The sequence below is a fragment of the Coloeus monedula genome (assembly GCF_965178545.1).
Source record: "Coloeus monedula genome assembly, chromosome: 7".
Classification (NCBI taxonomy): Eukaryota; Metazoa; Chordata; class Aves; order Passeriformes; family Corvidae; genus Coloeus; species Coloeus monedula.
This window is the reverse complement of record NC_138787.1, coordinates 17,531,418-17,547,275: the sequence shown is the minus strand read 5'-3', so window position 1 is coordinate 17,547,275 and position 15,858 is coordinate 17,531,418. Positions and strand designations below refer to the sequence as shown.

The following is a 15,858-nucleotide window of genomic DNA, read 5'->3' as shown; positions in this document are numbered from 1 at the left end:
ACAGTGAAGACACTTCTGAGGCTGCTGTAGACCCCACTGAGTTGCTTAACACAAAGGATGGTCACTTAAAGACTTGATGAGTTTATTTTTAGCTGTTACTTTTGAGTGACCAGTAGTTGGACTGAAGATGTTAAAATACTAGAATAGAAATTATGTGTATCAGTTTTCCACACTTACACAGCAGAAAAGGTTAGTTTTAAAGATGAACATTAGAGATTTGCTTGATGATGCAACAGTTTCTGGCTCTGAAACTGCTTTCAAGCACCACCCATTTGATAAGTCAATAGCCTGAAAATATTAGCAAGGTTATAAATTCCAGGTAAGTGTAAATGAAGCTACAGACAGCATTTTGCTTTTCTTCTTGTGTCTATATCATGAAAAAAAGGAACTGAGCAAATAAACATTTGATAACAAATTAGGCAATTTTTCTTTTTTAAGCAGACCACAAGAGCATCCTGCTTCTCAGCTAGGCAGTTGTAGTTGCTCTGTAGTAAGGCCTAATTCCATCACACAGAAAACTGCACATCACAGTGTATCACCTGGATCACACCACTGACTACTTGATCCATCAGCAACTTACAGACATCCATTAAATGCCTTCAAAACACCATGAGGAATCATAAATTGTATCTTCCAGTTTCCTTTTGAAAAAGTGACTCTACTGGTTGTGGCTGGGATGGGATTAATTTCCTTCATAGTAGCCTGTAATGGTGATATGTTTTAGTTTTGTGATGAAAACAGCATTTATAACACAGGGCTGTTTTACTGCTGAAAAGTACTTACAACAGTGTCAATGCCTTCTGTATTTCTCATTCTGCCATCCCAGTGAATAGCTTGCAAAACAGATGGGGAGGAGACACATCCAGGACAGCTGATTCCAGCTAATTAAAGGGATATCCCATACTAAAATACCATATGACATCATGCTCAGCAGTAAAAGCTGGGGAAAGTTACCATTACATGTGAAGAAGCCCTGCTTGCCTGGAAATGATGGATCGCCTGCATGCCAACTGGAAGGATCATATGCATTCTTTATTTTGCTTTGCTTGTTCATACAGCTTTTGCTTAACCTAGTGAACTGTCTGTATCTCAAACCACAAGCTTTCATACTTTTAGCCTTCCAGCTGCCTTCCCCACCCTACTGGGCTGTGTAGGGCTTAGCTGCCTGCTGGGATTAAGAAAGAACAGGGGTGTTGATAAAGTTTCAAGCTGTACCCAACTTACATTTAGGAACAACACATTGAAAAATACCTGCTGTCCAGTACTTACATATAACATGCAACAGCCTCACCACAATAAGAGCAGCTACTCCACCACTCAAATATTAATCCTTCTACAGAATGTGCAACTATACTTACTGGTGATTCAATATCCTCCAGAAGTAATACTGAGCACCGCTCACACTGCAGGAGAGTCTGGGCTCGATGCATAATTTTCTTGACAATTTTCTCTAAGTCAGTCTGTTCCTCAAAGAGGTCATTCACTACTTCCAGTAAAGCCTGTATACAAGGACAGAAAACTCTTGTATTGGTTGTAGAATTAATAAATACATGGGACATTGCAAAGGAGGCATCATAGCTGGGATTGATTTTAATATGAGTAATCCATTGAAATCTTCATTCAAATAAAGTTCTTAATGATTATGGCAGCAAAATTGAAGTGGGAGTATCTGAAGAAAGAAAGAAGTATTTCTTAGCTCACACCTGGGCACAGTCTAACTCTTAGCAAACAATGCAAATCTTTCAAACTATTTCATTTTGTTCCAAAACTGAAGCAATGGCTTTAATGCAATGCAGTATGGACTGAGTTGCTTGATTTTATATATTGAATTTGCTAGGACATTTAAACTCCATTTTATTCTTTTATTACACATTTTGCATGTTCAAAGCTGGAAAGGAAAAAACCCACATCAATACTTCCATATTCCAATAGCAGTCTGATCCAGTCCTCACCACTAACATGCCTGTAAAATACAGTGCCTTAAAATGAAGGGTCTCCTCTCTCATTTCATCAACTTAATAAAAATACAGGCCATGTTCTTTCTTCCCATGGGCCCAAAGAAGCTTGCTCCTTCTTTTATTCTCATTTAGGGCACTGACACTAAAGAACATCAATATAGGTAAGCATATAAACTGTAGTGGTCTTAGCTCTTCTAACATAGTGGTCATCAGCAAAATGTTGGTCACAGTCGCTGGAAGTTGCCACCATTAAGGTCTGGCTTCATAGGGAAGGCACAGTATGGGCTTGTCCACCCCTTGGTATTTGCCAACTAACTTCAACCATGGACTAGGCAAAGTTAAATACCACCAATAGGTCAGAAATACATTTATGTACAGGCTACCACATAGCTGTCCAACAGCAGTGATATTTGAAAAAAAAGAATTTGAAAAAAAGAATCTGTATCTCCAATTTACTAGAATTTACCATTTTCTAATGAAGAATGAGAATGTCCCTAACACTTCTCTGCTGCATAACTGTCTCAGAAGATTAAATGCTGACTCCTCAGAAGTCTGTAGTGTTCCCTGCAGCCTGGAAATCTGCAGCAAAATTTAAGTCTGTGTAGTCAGACAATTATTTAATTGAACATCAAAAAAACCACAAAAAACCCCAAAAGTACCTACCTACCAACCAACCAACCAAACTTTGGCAGAAAATCTTTTTTCCCCCCAAGTCTCCTCCAAATCTCTTCCCTAAAATATGATAGTATGTTGTCAGACCGGGACAGTAGACAAGCTCAGATGCCTCATGACCCTTAAGTATAAAGGTCATTAGAAAGGGCTATTGTTATTCTTTAAAGTACTGGAAAGCATTAGTTTTCATACATGAAAGCACTAAAATCACGAATATAAAAATGTCAGAGCTCAACATACAGACCCAGACCACTGTAGTTACCCCTACCTTGTGAAGGAAGAGTAGGTTCAACACTACCAGAGGTATTTCTACTGAAGTTTTGGACATGTGATCCAAGCTAACAAAAATATAATTTCCTGTCATTGCAGAAAGGATGATAAAAAAGAAGCCAACCATTATTAAAAACCCCTCAAAATTACCATTTTGTTTCTTCAAAAAAATAAAAGACCTCTCTGACAAGACAATGACATGGGAGCTCAGCATTATTTTCATTTCAGAGCCTTCTGTCCCAATGCATGCATGGCACCAGAAATCATGAGTATGTATTCTATGCAGACACATACTCTCAAAACCCTTCACACAGAGGGGTTTTTTTCTTGCTCAATTTTATAAAGATACATCCACATTATTTGCACATGAACTGAATATTAAAAATTCAGGCTGGGAAAGGCTTGAGATTAGTAGAGTTTTATGAGAGCTTGAATCTCTGCCAAAGTAACACTTTCTCTCCTGCACCATCTGTGCCACAAATGCAGTTGTTTCAGCACTATGGAACGTGGAACTGACATCAGGAAACAACAGCCACCACTACAAGCGTACTTCCCTCCCACACTCTCTTCTTGCTGCCTCAGTCAAGATGGGCATCTTTTGAAAATACAGTTTTTCAAATAAAACACAGTTAAAACTGTCTGCTTAGCAAACAGGTACACCTAGCTGGAACCTGCAAGAACAAAAAATAAAAGTTTGCTATTGGTCCACGACACATTTTGCACTTACCCTGCTTCTGTCGTATTCCTTCCTTGAAGCTGCAAATAGCTGGGCATTGGATATGGCAATCCCACAGAATGGGAGATACATCTGCATCACCTGGTATGGAAAGAAACTCACAGTCATTAAAAACAAATGCAATTATCAATAGCAATTTCTTACTAGGAAAGAGACCTAAATTTAGAGGACACATTACAGGAAGGTCTCAGCTCACTCTTCAGCAGAGTACTGAACACAAAATTATCATGGGCAAGGCACATCAGACGGGCAGAAAGAGATCAAACATCTAGGAAAGAACAAACACAATTAAGTTCACAGATCCCAGAAGAGAGGGTCCTCCATAATTTCTCTGGGAAACTGTGGATTCTCCACTTTATAAAATGCCTTCTTTAGACTACTTTAAATTACTGCAGACATTACAGCTTACCTAGAAAAATATTCTTTATTTCTCTGGACTGCTTTTTTATTCTGAGCTCAAGAAGCAAGCTCAAGTCACTGATGCCATGAAGATTTTTGCCTTTTCTTTTATACCCCTGTTATACCTTTTTATAACTTCTGTATTCCCAGTGCTTTTTGCCTACATTCTTGGACTTGTTTGTCAAGCTAAGAGACTAAACATTTTAGAAGCTTCCTAGCTAGGGATCAGTGTGCCCCAAATCCCAAAGTCCTCTCCAGAACATATTCTGTAAACCAAGATAGAACCATCCAGGGGAAGGTTCCTTGGGGAGGGGGGCTCACTTGAGCCTCTCATTGGGGAATCTTTGATAGATATGCTAATTAGTAAATCCTATAATGTTATACCCAACTGGGGGGGGGATGGGGGGGGAAGAGACACAGAGACACTCAGAGATAGACTCAGCGGGGTGCATCTCGATGCATATGACCTGGATGTGTGCACCTAAGGATCCTTAAAATAAATACCAAGGTAAAATCCCTTTTCCCCTTCTAACCATGTATGACTCTTGATTTTAAGACCAGGAAAAGGCATCATCACATTCCTGTTGAGGAATTTTATATCTAGAGGATATAGATTTTGAGAATACCAGCACAGTGGAACACAGCACATTCTACACCCTTAGTCAGAAAACTGATTGTCTTCTCAAAGAAGGTTAAAAAAAAAAAGTTTAAAGAACATGCTTGAAAAACTGGGCCCTAATGCATCATTATACATTAAAAAAGACTGAAAAGGAGGGTCTGAGAACATAGTTTGAGGCGCCCAAGATCACTTTAGGTTGGCTGTGTGAAGCTAGTGAACTAGACCAGTCAAATAGTTGAATACCTGTAGGACTGGCACTTCACACGGATAACAATGGATCAAAGTCCAAATCCAGCACTTTTAAGCCACATACTGGTAACAAGTATGTAACATACTGCCACTGCTGAGTGGTTCCCAGGCAGAGGTCTGAGACTTTTAGTAAATTTTACAGCTGCTGAATAGCCCTAACATTTGCAAAGCCAGTGGGAGTTAAGGCACTTTGCTGTTTACAGAGCCAAAAGAATGCTGCAGCAGTGAACCTTCCTTCTCTTTGGTCTGTCTGTCTGTTGTAAGAAATCCTGTCTGTGACAGATTCTGGCATTAAGAGAGTGGCATTTGTCTTTGAAATTCTATTTAATTAGAAAAACACTGCTCACCCAGAGACATGGGCTATTGAGACTATTTGAGGAAAGAACCCAGAAGAACAGAAACAGCAGCAGCTGCTGTTATACTTTATCTGCCTTGAACACCCCAAGGGTTACATACCTACTTAGTCTGTGTTTGAGTAATGATGAGCCTTTGGAAATGATCTTCAGATCCTCTGAATTTTGTACCTTTACAGCTGGCACTCTGTCACAGTAACTGCAGACTTTAAGGGTGCACACCTATACAGCTAATTTGGAAGCACCCTACTGTCATCCTCTTCCCTTCACTATTGCCTCCAAAGGAAAATTACATACTTTAGACTCTACAAACACTCATCTTTTCGAAGAGGGAGTAATTAAAGTATCCAACTCTTACACCAGATCTACAGGACAGAGTACACAAAATGAAAAATAAAGTAAGAGTGTAAAAGATTGGTAAGGGGGATTAATTTTTTTAATGGTCAGAGTTTCTCTGAGAGAATATTGCATATTTCAGTTTAGTTTTTATTTTCAAATGAAACAAAAAAACCCATCTATATTTTCTTGTAATAGTAGTAAAAACCACAAGTAAGACATCAGAGCAGAAAATGTTAACTTCAGAAAAATCTGGTCTTCAGTGAAATTTTGAACATCATGGTGAGACTGGATACATTTTTACTTAATAAGTAAATACTAGTATTTATTGTCCCCACGATATCTCTATTCTCTATTCCCAAAATTAATGTCACCCTGTGACAAGCACACGAGAAGCTTATGAACCTTCAGGCATCACAAAACCAGCTAGCAAAAATGTCTTTTTAGCGAGAAAAAATTACAGCATTGCAATATTGAAAACCACTGCTCTCTGGAACCCAAACTCCAAGGCACTGGCTCTATACAGAAATTAACATTCATAAAACACTGTTTTATGAAATGTTAAGAGTCTGGAAAGCCACTGACATGCATCACTCTTTTCACCACTCAAACTAATTGTGTAAAGTGCAGCACAATTAAGAAAGACACCAAGTTGTTTAAGAAAACCAGTAAAAGAAATTAATAAATGTCAACAACTACGAAGAAAAAAAACAAGAAAAACCTGTCAGGTAGAGAGGAATCACTCAGTGGTTCAATTACTCCTGGTTACCTAAGAAAGGTCGATGAAACAAAAGCCTACTGTAGTTCCTCTTTAGTACTGTCTGAATGGTAAAAGTGACTTTTCTCTAAACCACTTTTGGCAAATTGTAATACAGCACCAAGTACACAAAGAACGAATAAGTTTCTAATGGTAGCTGAATTTTAAATAAGACTTTTTAAATCAAAATTGCTCAATGGGATAGAAAGCAGTTATTGCATTATTATTTCAGATTACAGATTTAAATCTGCAGTATTACGACTATTTTACAAGCACCTCTAAGATGTTTATGCTATGACTGTGGACACTCCATACAAATATGGAATAACGTAATATTCAGCTCTTCTCTGCCTGAGCCACATACTGTAAGGAGCTGGTGTTTTTATGCCAGATTCACATTTTAGGGATTTTCCCTCCAAAGAGAATGTAAAAAGTTGAGGAAATGGCACATAACACCACGAGACAGACACATCCTTTTCCCCATTCCTTTTAAGTGACAGATAACTAATTACTAATTTCCTGTGCTCCAAGGTAAAAACTGGCCCAAAAGCTGAGCATGCCACATCCTTCCATTACACCAATGCACAAAGTATTTGTGTGGAACTCATAGAAAAACATGCAATATACCCTTCTGAAATATATAAAATAAATTCCTTTGTTAAACTGGCTATTAAAAAAATTAGTTTTGAAGCAAAATGGAATATATTGGAAAGAGAATTTCCTCCCACATCTATTTTGAATTAATTAAAGGAAAAGATTCTGCAGATTTATTAAAATGATTTTCTAAGAAAGCAAATAGGCAGAATTAAAAAGAAAAACAAACCCAGCTTTAACAGATGTGCCTCATTAAATTATTTTGTCTAATAGGATTAGTTGCAATGATTCATCACAGTACTGTGTGACATATTGACAAACACATCAGTGAGTATGTAATAGTACATTTTATAAAAATGGTGTTTAGGCTGAGTAACAACCTAATGAATGTGCTGAGATGTTGAAAGAGACTAGTTTTTGTTGGTTTTTTCATGACAACTATAAAGCATTCAGATACAGTAACTGCAGGTTAACAAGTTTCTATTGTGAATTACTTGAACATTCAGGGTCCAGGTGATCTGGCCCAGTTTCTCTTACTTAACCCTCCAATAAGTATCCTTGGGTAGCAGCTACACTCACCTCACAAATTCACAGCAGCATACAAAAGCTAAAAAGCTGTGCTCACAAACTGTTCAATATTTTATCAGGGCGGGAAACCTATGAAAAGAAGAAGTAGTAATGGGCACTTTCAAGAGCTCACTTTTTTAAAAAAAATTCTATTATTTCATTATTGCATGTTAGGAGTATTAAAACACAACTACCAAGGGAAAAACCAGTATAATTACAAGAAGTTTTAGTATTCAGTTATGTAACTACTTACATTTTCAGCTAGGTCTTGAAGATGACATATTTTGACTTCAAAACTACACCAGTAAGATCAAATGACTGCCTTGACGATAGTCACTTTTGGCTTCCTACAGGATATATTCCCATTGCTGTAGTATCTCCACACATCTCCAAACTTGTATCCCCAAAATTAGACAAATTAGACCTTCAAATCCACAACAAGAACTGACGCAGGAGCTTAATATTTGGAAGTATAAAGCATTTCCAGATTCTGCAATATTAACTACTACGACAAGTAAGCTACAAACTGTGCTTGTTAGTGGATACTTTTTCTTATGGCATCAGTTCAGAAACATCAGTGCTCCCTCAGAATTTTAAAGGGCAGTCTTCCATATGTTTCCTCTCCATAATCACAGTTTTACAGGCCAAAAGTTCCACACCTGATTATACAGTTGTTTGGGTGCGTCAGCATCTGGACACCTACACTAGAGCAGCACAATGTCTTGAGATGTGACACTGATTTTCCTTTCATCTGGCTTTTCATAGATGATGAGACATAGAATACATGTTAATAAAATGCTTCTTAGAAATTCCTGAACTTCTTACCAGTTCCTCTGAACTGCTAAAAATGAGGGTTTCTTCTCATGAGCTGGGTTTGGATTTCGCAGTAACTTCAGACATGATACAAATCTTTTTATCCTCAGAAACAAGGAGACCTATGGCCAAGCTCTTTCTGACAATGCCTGTCATCAAGAGATACCACCTTTCCCTTCACTGCACAGGCTGGGGATGAGGGTTCTTATGGAACCTGCAAACTCTTTCCTTGCTGCATAAGAAAAACCCCTCCTGGTTCAGCTGCAAAAGAAGGGTATTTTCTAGAATTGTGTGCCTCACAGGAAGTAAGTTTTGAAATTTTCCCTAATGAGAGGAAGGTATAAAAGCAACAAAGTTGCATGCGTGCAGACCTGCAATGCAGAAAGTTATTAGCTAATGATGAGAAACAGCCAGTGCTGCAATGGCAACACACTGCAGAGGTAAAATGTGAGCTTCACGCTTGCTGGCTGGAAAGCAGCCCTGACTTCAGCTTCAGCAAATGCAGTGACATTTACCCTGCTTCCTCCGCATGCGGCTTTGCCCTCACTGAGCCTTCTTGGAGAGCACACGCTGCTGTAACAATCCAATATAGTCTAACTCACGGCTTCTGGCATACTCCAAGCACCCCCTGCCTGTGGTCAGAAAAGAAAACATTTCTGATGTCTGACAGAAGAAAGAAGCCTCTCAGTAATGCTTTTGTACTCACTCTGGCACAAACTCCAGGTTGAGCTCTCAGCAAATGCCTGTCTGGTTCAGTTGTTTTCTTTAGTGGCCACAGGAGCCACTTCTCTTTACACAGCTTGCTTGGTGAGCCTGTGGGGAAAGGAGCTAGTACAGCCTTCCTAGAAAGAGAAAAGAAGTCCTTCCAAAGGAAATGTTTTTGCTATAGCTTAAAGTGATAGATGTTTTGTGGACATACTTGAAACCAAATCAGGGAAGCCAGCTGCCCTTTGAAACATTTCCTAATGTGTTCAAAATAGGTTCAGAGAGTGAAATATTCTACTGAATTCTGAAAGCAACAAACCAAATTCAATTGCAAAATGGTTAAGCACAAGTGTTCATCCAAATTCCATTACCTCCTGCCAGCTGTGCAAGGTCCGGCTATCCGCGTATCTGCTAAAATCTAATTGTCATCTAAGTTCACAATTCTCAGAAATATTTACCAAAATGATTTTTCCACCCCAAGCATGGAAAGAACAATTGGTTGGTAAAAACACTCCATGAATTGTGGGCACCCAAATAGGGTACATAGCTCCTGCTTGTAGGAGTGAACCTGCAGAGGCTCCTGGGCCAGTCTTCTACTGCCTTTTTTTTTTTTTTTAAAGTTCCTATTTGCATGTGGTTATTAATGCAGTACCGAAAAAAAGCGCTAATGCTTGCAAACATGCAGCAGCACCTCTGCCCTATAAAGCTCACTATCTAACTCTGGAAGCTTTTGGTGTCTGTAAACAGCCTGAAAAGGACCACGGGAGCAATCCTTCAGCTCTAACTCTGTACTTGTCTGCCTCACAGAATTACTGACACACATTCAAACGAGATAACTGCGTCACCAGACAGATTACAAAACACGTCTCTGGTAGGAGCAGACTTATTACAGCTTTAAAACCCGACTCCTATGTAGGCCACTGTCCTCACAAGCCATGGCACTGGGAGACTGCTGCATGCAGGACCAAGGGGCAGGAAAGGGTGGGAGTGCTCAACCTCTGACTTTTTGGCAGGCCCCATCACTGCCCCCTGATTGCTCAACATAACCTCATCTTCTCTCTTTTCTGCTATGCAGAAACTTTAAACTGGGAAAACAAATGAACACATTGAACTTGGTTTACAATAACACACTTGTAAAACTGTTTATACAGTCAGAACACATCAACTAATCTTTTTTTTTTCTGGAAGGTATTTGAACATTTCTTGACCCAGTAACTTTACAGTTAGATATTATCCGTAACTCCCCTCACTAGCAGCGGCTGAAGCTCAAAAATCTAAACAAGCCATGCTGAATTATACTGTCAAACAAACAAAAACATTGGAAGTGGCTATTAAAGCTATTTTAAACAATATTTGGTAAGACACAACATTTTAACATTGCATTAAATTTAGCACTCGGCATAAAGTGAAAAGGAGAATAATTGTACTGTGAATTTCCTTACAGCACCTCATTTTAAATGCTGTTGCTCCAAATGAATCTGAAATATGAAAGCATTTCTGCTAAAGTCTAGAAAGCCAAAAATAAATATATGTAAAATGGCTGCTATTCTAGGATCCAATCATCTGATCTTCTACATGCAAAATCCAGCTATTTTCACTGGAAATGTCTCCATATTTTACAAATCTGAATTAGTGATGCCCACTAAAAAGCCCCATCCCAGCAAACACGTCAAACTGCTACTCGGTTATTCAACATGTGATACAAAGCCAGGATTTCCAGAAGGGAAAATGAGGACAAGAGGAGGAAAAAAGTTACACAAGAATAACAGTGGCTCTATTAAAATCAGAAGTGTATGAACTGAAGAAGAGCAGAGGTAGCACATAAGGAGCATCACCATGCCAGTGCAAGCACCTACAAGGCCAATGCCTGGCATCAGCACTTAGTCCCTGGGCTTCAGCAAATGCACATAAAGCTATTAAGCAAGGAAAACTCAGCTTGCAGGCAGCCAAAGGAAGGCTGCAAAGTTACAGTAGTATGATTAAACCAGTGAACCAACATGTTTCCACATCATAAACATACCAACAGCCATGGAGATCCTCACTGCAAGGGCTACTGAGGACTCCCAGATCTGGATGGTGGAGGTATGTGCTATGTCTGTGGGACCACCTGCAGCTAGAAGGCCATTAAATCAACCCAACAGCTATTAATGATGTTTCTTTATCAACTCTAGAGTTTCCATCCATTGGATATTGGCAGGGCTTTGTAGCAAAGTCTTATAGAGAAATGCTAAGCAGCTTTTATTAGTTCATCTGAAATAAGAGGGATAAGAAGCATCACAAAAGGTCATGCATGAATCCTCTAAACCACAACTCCTATTCATGAATAAACTTCCTCTCCTTCAAAGGATGAAGGTCAGCTATATATGAAATATCCAAATTATATCATCATCTTAAAAAAAAAAAAAAATCAAGCTGAGATGATTCACAGAGGACATTTCACCTGTGTGAAGCTTTCCAGAGAGACCAAGAGGGGCTGTTACTGCCTGGCTGCTCTGCTCTGCCCTCTTTGAAGAAGAGTCACTAGAGGCCAGCCCCGAGGCACACGAGCCTGCAGCTGTTATGTAAGGCAGGCAGTTCTGCAGTGCCTAAATCTCAGTGTCTCAAAGCACTTTGGCAGACCATGAACAAAGTTTTACAGCAGCAATGTCAGGTTGTAATTTTTATCTAGAGACAGCAAAACTGAGCCAAAGAAAAATTAACTGATTTATCTGAGCAGAGGAAAAAGGTCACAAGGAAAGATTTTATCAAAATTTTGGAACTCCTGGCTCCCACTATGCTTGAATTAGTGGAACCAGCCAGTTCAAAGACACTGTTGTAAAAACTTTATAAATGTCACCGCGTGAGATGGGAAGATCCTGGTATTGGCAAAGTGAGCGCTGTGAAGACTGATACTACCAATGCTAAAAACAGGAATTGCAGATCAGAACTTTAAATTGGCACTGGAAAATTAATAAGTATCACCTCAAAGTCGATCTTTCCTACAACACAATTGCAGACTTTGATCTTACCATTTCAAGTTGCACTTATCTGAGTGCTTGCAGACAATATACATAATAATTGACCATGCTAATTGAATGGCATTGAAACCAAGAGATAAATTCCATATGCATCCATACAATGAGAATGTCATCTTCAAGTCACAATTCTACTTACAACTCAGTTACCAACTCCTAGTTCTTGCTCATGATGAGGAATAGATTTATTCATTTATTCATTTACTTCCTGCTGCAGACCATAAGTATTAGAATACACAAACTGAAAACTACTTCTAATTCTTGACTTAGCCATAACTGAATGAAGATGCCTTCGTTCACTTTTTGTATTAATTAAAATCTTCTCTTTAAAGCTACAGTGCAGGCACAGGACCAGAATCACAAACTGGCTGAGACTGGCTGGGACCTTTGGAGGTCACCTGGTCCAACACTCTGTGCTCAAGCAGGACCACCTAAAGCTTTTTGCTTAGGACTGTGTCTAGACAGCTTTTGAATACCTCCAAGGATGATGACTTCACAACCTCTCTGAGCAACTTGTCGGTCTCTCTCACAGTAAAAAAATGTTTCTTGACTTTCAGACAAGAGTTTCCCATGTTTATGTGTACGTTCATTGCCTCTTGTCCTGTAACTGGGCACCACTGAAAAGAGCCTGGCTATGCCATCTTTGTATCCTACCATCCCCTATTTATGCACAGTGATGAAATCCACCCATGAGCATTCTCTTCTTTGCTAAACAGTCCCAGCTCCCTAAGCCTTTCCTCACAGGGGAGATGCTTCAGATCCTTAACCCTCTTTCTGTACCTTTATTAGACTCTGTCCAGTACATCCATGGACATACTTGTACTGGGAAGCCCAAAACTGGACGTTGTTGAGTCATGAGTGAAACTTAATACTGCTGTTGCATGAATACTGTGTGCAGTTTAACAAAGAAAAAATTTAGCTCATTTATATATAACAGTCGGCACTGAGATCCCAGTGATATTAATAAGTTTTTATTCAGGTTCTTCTCTCCCATAGTTCAAGATGTGTTTTCTGATTTTTGAAGAAGAAATTACTTGAACAGTAGCCTTTTTTTCATATTGGACTTTGTTTAAGAGAGAGTGTTTCTGGCAGAACTTACTGCAGAAGCCTGATCCTTTGCCATGCTGAGCTTCTCTTTCATCAAGGTGGGCATTTTTGCCTGACTAAAGTAGCCAATGTCAGCAAAATCCTTCCTGCTAACTGAAACTCCAACTGGAACACAAAAGCCTGAATCTAACACATTAACCAACCAGGTTACATTGTGCCTGGTGTGAATAAGTTCAGCTTACCCAACTTCTCACTGTCTGCAGCATCAGTTCCAGGGGGATGGAAAGGGTTGGTTCTTTTCCACTAGAAAAAAAATGTGAAGCAAGTTTTCTTAAGTGAGATGCATCATTTGGTGACAGCTTAAAAGAAAGCCAGGAAGTCAACACACCAACTGTATTCCCTTACACTACTGCTTGTCAAACAAAGCATCTCTAGTGTTTCTTAGGCTACAAAAACTTTACCCTCAAACAGAAAAAAATCTTCAACTGAGTGGAAATATGCCACAAAGGACAACAAATAGCTTAAGTGACCCTTCCTTTCATCACATCATTTTATATCTCTCTTCCAACCAGGATGCATCTGTACCTTGACCCTTTCTTCCATAATACATAGAAGCATCACAACACAACATAATCACACCTTATTTTTTATATCCTTACATTATTTTGTTTTCTGCTCAACATTGTAAAATTTGCCAGTAGTGTTCTACACTTGCCTACTTGGAATTTATGTATATTTAGTGACTAATATTGTACTGAATGTCACGGCATTTCATGCTGGTGATACCTGTCTACTCTTCATATATTTCTACAGAGAGTCACTCTTACTCCTTTTTCCACTGTTTAAAGTGAAAAATAATGCAGTGTATTTTCAATGTACCATTTTTACTCATAATTTTTTCCTTAGAAATGGGATGTTTCTGAAAAAGCACAGAATCTTATTCTAGCAGAATTGATTATACAACTTGACACGTGCCGTTATTTGAATCTCATTATACAAATCAGGTAATCTGAATTGATAATCAATTATAGCATTTCCAGACCTGATTAAAAGCACTTCTAACATATATTGTAATTTGTACTCCTTACATTGTGATGATGTTTCACATGAGGAAGTAAGGGAATAAACCCTACAAACCTTTGCCTTTAAGAAAACAGCTCAAGCCCTCATGTTGAGTTCGTATCTGAGGAAGAAAAAAAGCACTGTACAGTAATAATATCTTTAGAGCAGTTACTATGTAAAGTGACAGAGAATTTGCTGGAAGGAAACTTATCTATAAATCTCGACAGTCATTCTTAGTGGTTTGAGGTTGGCAACTACTAAATTGGTGACAAATGAAAAGTAACCTGATTCCAAGACCTAGAGTAACTTCTAAAACAAGGAAGAAAAAGGCTAATTTTTATTTGTTTCAAATGAAATGAGATTTTGAAAGACCATCACAAAGTACAGAAAAATTCCTGAACTGCTTTCTTAACAAAGCTATTTACAGAAAAGTGTGTTGAGCAATTATGTATTACCTCTCCTTCATTAGGAGCACAGTTTAAAGAAACAATAGCAGAAAAGTAGCTGAGCTAAATAGTGCCCTGATCTACATCACTGTGAGACTGCAGTTATACCTCTGACATCTTAATTTGGGTTTACATGGCTGTAATTTACAGAATTTCGTTGTCTTTAAAAATGTGGAAAGGTGGGTGATGCCTCAGGCCATTTTTAATCAGCTCTGGCTGTACCAATTTCACAGAAGGCAGACTGATGTTAAATTTTTTTTACCCTTTCCTAGGAGATGTCAGTCAGAAGAAGCTGAGCATAAAAACTGACAGAATTTCTATGGAACCAGGTAATTTTTAATACAGCCTGAATGGTTTGACACTCCCTGCTTTTTCTATAATGCTATTCTATGTCTACCAGGACATCCAAATACCACATTTTACTGGTTAGTCCATGCACAAGAATGTGCCAATAGAAAAAGGAAATGAGATTATAATCTCTGCACAGAGCTTTGACACTAAACCAGAAAAATATATGGTACCTTATGATAAGACCTAACCCCAAAATTTTAGAGAAAGTGATCCAAACTTGTGCTTCAATTTTCTTTCTTTACTTCACTGCAAAAATAGGAAAAAGAAGACGTATGGCAAAAAAGATTGCCCAACAAATAGTAACATGTGTAACTTCGGAAGATAAACAATGATTCAATCTGCAGTGTTGAAAACATACCAGTTCTAGGATGCAAATGTGCTTTCATATGACAAAGGATTCACTTACTTCTGTCTTTAGTTATAAAAATAACTTGAATCCTGTTTGGAAACTCAGTTGTTTTGCTGAGAACTCTCGCCTGGCATCAGGACTCAGGTACCCCCTTTCAGTTTAAGTTAAGCCTTGAAAGGATACATTTTGCCAGACCAGTTAAAACTAAATGAGACATATTCTTGAACTAAAAGCTCCTTTTTTCTTTTCTTTTAATTCTCTCCAAAACCAGCACCTTATCTTAAGTGCTATTTTGGTACTTGTTGATTTCTTCATTACACCCTCCATTAACTCTGCAACCAAGGAGGTCAATATCATTAGCTGTTTCCACTTTCAGCTCATGAAATTTTAAAAAGAAAATGAAATAATAATTTGGATATTTCCTTAATTCCTTAGAACTTGCAAGTACGTGTTCTAAAACAATGATTTACAGAAAGCAGCTTTGACACACATTTGTGTATGCTAATTGAAATCGTGATAATTAACTCAGTAAATTAGTGGGTTTCAAAACTGCCTTTTGAG

The 15,858-nt window shown here is 38.4% G+C and overlaps 1 protein-coding gene across 2 annotated transcripts in view; it reads right to left on the bottom strand.

Annotated features, from left to right (window-relative positions):
* PDE11A (phosphodiesterase 11A) overlaps window positions 1–15,858 on the bottom strand; it is a gene marked incomplete at both ends in the record, with an annotated part of 115,728 nt that overhangs the window by 63,767 nt on the left and 36,103 nt on the right. For both annotated transcript variants that reach the window (XM_082285507.1, XM_082285506.1), the window contains 2 exons: window positions 1,359–1,499; window positions 3,628–3,717. In XM_082285507.1, coding sequence (XP_082141633.1) covers window positions 1,359–1,499; window positions 3,628–3,717 — 231 coding nt within the window. The remainder of the gene's footprint in view (window positions 1–1,358; window positions 1,500–3,627; window positions 3,718–15,858) is intronic.